Consider the following 7297-nt stretch of genomic DNA (forward strand, 5'->3'; position numbering starts at 1 on the left):
ATTATCAATATTGCATCACCCAGAGATGACGTCTTGTGGTGCGGAATGCTNGGCCTGCCATTTGCAACATCTCCCAAGATATACTTTTAAGCGGCAAATGAAAACAAGTGAACATAAGTTATTTGATAGGTACATTGCCTGGAAATGTAAATTAAATCCATAATATTTTGATCACCATTGGTTGAAAATGATTTATTCTCTGCCACATTTCTGGCTCAGTCAAAATTGTGACAACTCGTTTTTTACCTTAATGCACCCAAAGCGGCATAACTGAGCGACCATGGCGATCGAGCAACAACATTCAAGTTGTAGGATCGTCAATCGTCGTTTGTGGGTATATAGGGTTGCTGTTTTTTCATTTGTTCTCCTGGATTTCAACACCTACACGGGCTAGATCCACACTCATATGAGTAGGACCCAAGTGATAATCTTCAGGTGGTGCTCCCTGATAAAACTTACGAACAAATCAAACAACAAAACTCTATGGAAACGTTTGCGCTTGCATCCATACATCCATCGCACCTTGTGATCTTGCTAACCAAATCGAAATGCAACGGTTTCAACGTTTTTGAAACAAACGTCTAGGTGCTTATCACACCTACTATTGGGGAACTAATAGGACCTATACAACCTGATGCAAAATGCTTTTGGTTGACGCTATGTCTGTATATGTCTCTCGTATGCGGCTCAATCCTCCTACACAAGGACCTAAGATCCGACAAAGGAAAATGCCAATAATTCACCTCTCCTGTAAATGATTGAAACATGGTAAATGTGCAGAAAAACAATTTGTAGGGCAATTGCATGGAGAGAGAAGCTGACTTTTTGTTCCTTAGTCACTGTCACACAACCAACACTAGTGGTGGTCGAGCAAGAAAAACTGGTTATTAAACCACTTGTTCACCAACTTCATCTTGAATAAAGCGCACCTTATTGTAGTGTCTCAAGTTTCACCCTTTCATCCTCTTTTATACCTTTTTACCACCTTTGATGTTTCTTTTAACACTTGAAAAGATTTGATAACGGTTCGTTACATTCAAACCTGTTGTCCTTGAGGGGAGTTGACCCACTACACTCTGCCTTTTGGCCTCCATAGTAAGTCACAAGCCCTAAATCACTTCGAATACTTTTCTAATCTATGGTGGATTTACTGCTAATACAGACTTGTCAAGACAATAACACCCCTGGTTTCATAGTAAAATCCCGTTCGTGGAAAAAAACACGGAAAATACTAACAAAATTCAAAATGGGACCTGATTTCATGGGGCCCTGTGTACTGAATGCGAGTATTGATCCAGCAAATATAACTCACCCTCTCACTAATGGACGTGCGCAAAAACACCGACAAGACAAGATGACCAGGCAGAACAGTAACCGAAAATACCCAACCCAACCTGTCAAAACTTTCGACCATCTTTACATATTGACAAGCCTTGCCAATCCCAACAAACTCATCAAGTTGAGCATTTAGATGATCTTGTAGTCACAGATCAGGATGCTTTAGAGGCCATCAGGGACTTGTCACTCCATCAGGGCCAGGGGAGCTCGAGAGTCTCATCTCAGTTTCTGATGAGATGCTCACAGATTCTTGCTCCTGTTTTCTTTTACTTGATGCCCTGGTCCAAGATGCAACGCAAGTTTCCCTCTTCTCTGAAGCTAGCTCATCTTGTTCCAATTTCCAAAGGGGGCGATAAGTCACTCCCCAGTAACTATAGGCCGATTTCTCTCACTTCGAATATTGCGAAGGTGTTTGAGAAGATCGTGAAGTTCAAACTTGTTGAATTTCTTGATATTCATGAAGTCCTTCCTCCTAGCCAGCACTGGTTCCGAGCACATTTTAGCACGGTTACCCAACTGATTGAGCATATAGAGCAGGTTATTGAGGGACTGGAGAGCCATGAATCAGTCGATGTAGTATATCTCGACTTTGCCAAGGCCTTTGACAAGGTAGATCATGGCCTTTTAGTTAATAGGCTCCATGAGATTGGGATCCAAGGCAAGGTTCTCAATTGGCTAAGCAGTTTCATTTGTGGTAGGAAACAATTAGTTAAGGTTGAGGGATCCCTTAGTGACGTACATGATGTCAGGTCGGGTGTCCCTCAGGGCTCCATTTTGGGTCCTCTCCTTTTCATCATCTTCATTGCTCCGCTTCAGAAGCTTGGTAGTAGTAATGTCAGTATCTCTTCTTATGCTGATGATACAAAATTGGTAGTTGGTGTGAATGGCCAGGATTCCGGTTGTCTGGCAGAGGTCCTAGACCAAATCTACTCTTGGGTTGCTGCGAGTAACATGGCACTGAATGGAATGAAATTTCGCCAGATCAGCCAACTCTAATTCGTTGGTTTATCAAATAATATGTACATAAAAGTTAAGTAATATGAATAAATTTCTCGTCTTGAACTGCTGAGATTCCAATCCCAGTAGCGGTAAGGAAGTCCGCAAAAAAATATTAGTGTTACAAAAAGTGACATCATTGCTAAGGGAAAATGATATTTTGACTAAAGCAACTCCACTCAATCTCATCATTCTAAAACATTCAAATGGCAAAAAGCACATTTAGTTAAAGTTAATTGAGTTCTTTTAAAGTCGAATGGGTAAGCACATTTAGTTAAAGTTAATTGAGTTCTTTTAAAGTCGAATGGGTGAACAAATCAGATTTTGCAGAATATTTCGGATTAGAGTCGGTTTAAGCAAATATATCTCGGATTCGGATTCAGATTCGGATCCGAGAAAAGCATCGGATTTGTTCGAATTGGGCAGAGCTCTCGGATTCGGATTCAGATTGAACAGAAAAATTCGGATTCAGATTCGGTCGGATTGGGAAAAAATCTAGGATTCAGATTCGGATTGCAAAAAATCACTTCGGATCGGATGCGGAGACCCTGTCGTATCCGATGCACAGCTCTAGTCTGGCCTGGAACTTTGACCGCCTTAATTCGAGAGGAAATTTCAGAAAAGGGGAGTGACCTACAACAAAAATATGAGATCCAATGTATGACATCAATCATGGGCATTTTTTTATTATTGCATTCATAGCACTGAAACACTAGTTTATTTTGTACCACGTACTATCAATAGAGATGATTTATAACAACTAATCATGATCAGAACCGACGCATTATTATCTTAATAATGATATCGTTGTTTTTGCACATCATTGTGATCTCGACGAAAAGATGGGCAAATTTGAAAATGGGGAGGGTGGGTTCGGAGGTGGATTTATATCTTAGAAGGGCGTGAGTGTGGTAGAGTCAATATTTCGTTACGATAAGCTTCTAATCCAGAATGGGGCCTATTCAATTTTGCCAAAGACACCAGCAAATTGGACGCTAGCTTTAAACGAATTGACTTGGACTAGCTACAGATAGGGGAATGCAATGAATTGTTCGACGTTTCCTCCGGAATCGGACGGATTGCCAAGAGAAGAATATTGGTCTATACAGGACGATCAGAGGGATCGGAGTGGAGCAGAGAACCTTGAATAGTGCCAAACAGGTCGTCGGTCTTATCTTGGTTGATGGATATTGAATATGCAGAGCAAGCAATTGATCCATAAATTCAAGATACAATCGCTGCTGCTGTCTTGGTCTGCGTACATACGTAATTCAATGCCATTTCTAATTTCACGGTAATGGGATAACAGACTAGATCTGAGTTGAAAATAGAAGGATGCTTGGGGATAAACACACATTGTAACGGCTCTGAGGAAACCCAAAGAGGGGGCGTACGATTACTAAAACACGATGTTCTTTGTTCCATGTTGTTGTTGACGGTGGTTCGAAAGCTTCCAGGAGTTTGATGACTGAAATGACAAATCAACGTCGACAATCGTTTGGGTGAGTTCTTGACTAGAATCGGGAAATGAGAACATCTTCAAATATATTCAGACATGAAGATAAGTTACTGCCGTTGAGTTGAGATTGCTATAAATTGAAAACGACTAGACTGAGTTGTAGTTGGCTTGAATTAAAAGGTTCAAGTCGTATGGATTTTGCCACAGGTGTTTTGCTTCCGGTGAATTGAGAATGAATGAGTGTACCAGGTTCAAGTTCTTAGGCCTTGCAGGAGCATCTCTGCTATCACACAAAGCGCCGGCAATAACTCTATTTTGGATTGGGTAGCTCAAGCTGCTCAACAGGTGAATGGATACATTTGGCTTAAGATTTTAAGTTTTAACGGGTCGAGTGAGGGGCCTGAGCCCTCACAATACCTGGTCAATATCTGGTCAGGCGTCAAAGTCGTAAATTTCATTGGAACGAAGAAAAGGGGTTACGGCATTTAAATTTCATTCACGAAATCTCTTTCTGGTTTTACAGACAATGGAATTGAATTGCCAAGTTTTCGATGATGACCAGATGGGATGAGTGTTTGACTAGCTGCGTTTTTTGGATAATTGCGTTTTTCTTGCATTGACAAGATGATATTACCGAACTTTTTAGAGGGAGGGGCAATAGCTCACTGAAATGACTCGGAACGAAGTGCTCAACGAGACCGGGAGGCTTTCTACCTAAAGAAATAATGCTGGCCAAGTTCAGTGGTTGGAGGACAAACTACCATATCCCTTTCACATGTCCCTAAGCCAGCATCTTTTTTGCTTCATTCAGGCGGCTTTTTTGGCTGCATGAAATCGGTAGGCATTAGGGTCGATCGGGTCACAATGTTATGAAAAGACTAAAGGCCCTCTATAGACGGTTGAGGATGCTGAGAAAAGGAGTTCCCATGGTGAGGTTCAGCGCCACAAACTCGCTACCAAGATCCGTGGGTGGACTTTGTGGAGGGTTGAGATTGGAAGAACCCATTGATGAAACGATCACTGGCAAAGATCGGCTTTTGTCTGGTTTCCATTTCTTAAGGTGGGGATTCGTCTTTTCCAAAGATTTTGCCCAAAGCTTCGGATCCTCCAAATCGAATGGAGGTCTTTGATCTTGGGACAGGTAGTTATTGTCAATGGCAGGAAGAAGAAAACTCGAAGACAAGGAGGAAGAGTAAGTTGAAGGGGATGTCGAGGTTCGTGTCACATTTGATGATGAAGCGGGAGCAAGTACTTGAGGCAGAGAAGAAGCCACCAAAGATGGGTGGAAAGAACTCGAGAGTATAGTATGCCCATAAGCTTGGCTGACATTCAAAACGGAGCCTCCAGGCCTTCGGGTATCGCTACAAGGATCAGTGTACCCCTTGGCAGTTGTTGCATTCATCCGAAGTCGGTCCTCTCCAATTTCCGCTGTCTTGGAAATCGTTGGTATTCGACGAGATCGTCACAACCCGTCCAAAGCGGACGATGTCTCCAATGACGACAAGGCACCGAGAGGTTGTTGTTGAAGATGCTGGACCACTGCAGCGGGGCCCGTGACCAGCAATGCTTGGCTGGCCCTGACCTGCCCATCGGCCGAAAATCGAGCCAATGTCACAGTTTGTGCTTGAGATTGGACGGCTGTAGGCTGAGCATAAGAGTTTGCTCCCGGAAGGTTCATGTCCGGATGAAATTGGTGATGAACGGGCTCGCTCAGAGAGTTGTCGTCGTCGGCACTCATGATCTCTTCCCCCTCCTCGTCTTCGTCGTCTTCGCCCCCAGAGAAGATGTCATTCTCATCCCTCCACTTGTCCACGGAACGCCGGCGAGCATTCATAAAAAAGTTGGAAACGGTAGAGGGGTCCAGAACCAATTTGCGGGCAATTGTCACTTGCATTTCTTTGGAGGGTCGCTTGGTTTCCTACACGAGTTGTTGGACATAGAAGAAGAGAGAGAAATTGTGAACAACATATACTTTTATAGTCAACTATTTTGCTTCATCTGACGCAAGAGAAAGATTCTGATCAAGGATGAGAAAAGCAGACTGACATCAACCCAAGGTTGATTGGGCGGTCAGGCAGTCAGTTCTAAAGGTTTGTGTATGTATGGGAGGATGTTTGCAAGGGTTCCACCTGTGAGGTCAAGGAACGAACAGAGAGATGGCCGTGAAATAAGGAGGAGTTCAGTTGACTTCCAATGGGATTGCTCAGATTGGCCACCGTCACAAGATTGGCGTGACTTAAGTTGCTACCTGAGGAGGCATCTTCAGTAGACAAGATCACCGTTTCCATTGCTCCTAGAGCTGACATGTTGCTTAAATCTAAGAGTTGTTGCTGTTGTTGCTGTTGCTGCTGCTGTTGATTTTCTTGTCCCTGTTGAAGGTGCAGGTCTGGTGGATGTTTGGTCTGTTGCTGTTGCAATAGTTGTAAATTGTGTGGATGTTGGTGAGTATGATGTAACAGAGTTTGAGAGGGTGATTGAAGATGGTTATGAAGCTCATTCGACATGTCCAGTTGTTGTTGTTGTTGTTGTTGATGCTGATGATGCTGATGATGATGATGATGATGCTGGTGCTGTTGCTCTTCCAGTTCATCGAGGATCTGTTGCTCTGAGAAGCAATCACTATAAGACTTGTTGGTCGCATCTCTTTCCACTGGAAGACCCGTTCCATCGCTGTTGCAGATGCCCCGTCCGAGCCGTTCCATTCTTGTTCGGACTCGGATGGAGGTCGAGGACATGACCAAATCACAAGAGCTGGCATTAGAGTTACTATTGTTATTATCGTTCATATTGTGAGCGAGGTCTGGCAATGCCTCTTCGTCATCTTGAGAGTCAGTTGGTATCATAATATCACCGTCCCCTTCATCATCCTCGTCAATCTCATCGTTGAACGCCTTATCGTTCAGCCTTCGTCTGGCGTTCATAAAGAAATTCCCAACTGTGGTGGCTTGCAACCCCAATTGACCAGCAATCGACACCTGCATTTCCTTGGAAGGACGCTTGGTTTCCTGCATGAGGGCATAAGATAAACGGGAAATGGTCAGGTTCGCTGGTTTTTAACAATATTTCCTACTTTCGCCTATCATTTACAGCTCTTGATGTGCCGAAGGTGGCCTGAAATGGGTGGCAGAAGTGTGGACGCCCAAATCAATTGTCATTTGAATGTCTCATGAGTAGACCGAGGAAAAACAGGAAACAACCTAAGCCCTTGGGTCTTATTGCTTGGGACTCTTGTTTGCTTGTGGAGTTCTTTCTAAACCCAAATCACAAAGCACAATGGCCTCTCTCACTGCTTGGGAAGGACAACTTTTTAGTAATCAAAATGGCCTCAAGAATCCTCCGGGAAATATTGAAAGCTTAAGCTAATGGATGGGATACCAATTGCTATTATTAAATTTTCAAGTGGCTTATTTTTTGTGACATAGGTAAAGTTTTTCCTCAAATTTGACAGATATAGATTAACATCTTAGGGTTGATGTTACTTAATTGCTCAATTGTTTGAGACCA

General features: G+C 43.1%; 1 protein-coding gene across 7 annotated transcripts in view; it reads right to left on the bottom strand.

Moving 5' to 3' along the window:
- Positions 1-2662: 2662 nt before the first annotated feature.
- The window catches only part of LOC131886881 (transcription factor mef2A-like), a 57210-nt gene continuing 52575 nt past the window's right edge, over positions 2663-7297 (bottom strand). For 2 of the 7 annotated variants that reach the window (XM_059235327.1, XM_059235326.1), the window contains exon 4: positions 2663-5711. In XM_059235327.1, coding sequence (XP_059091310.1) covers positions 5256-5711 — 456 coding nt within the window. In that variant the 3' untranslated portion in view covers positions 2663-5255. Of the gene's footprint in view, positions 6799-7297 lie in introns of all 7 variants that reach the window. The other 5 variants (XM_059235323.1, XM_059235322.1, XM_059235325.1 and 2 more) reach the window with 4 other exon arrangements.

The sequence above is a fragment of the Tigriopus californicus genome, chromosome 9, assembly GCF_007210705.1.
Source record: "Tigriopus californicus strain San Diego chromosome 9, Tcal_SD_v2.1, whole genome shotgun sequence".
NCBI classification, from domain to species: Eukaryota; Metazoa; Arthropoda; class Copepoda; order Harpacticoida; family Harpacticidae; genus Tigriopus; species Tigriopus californicus.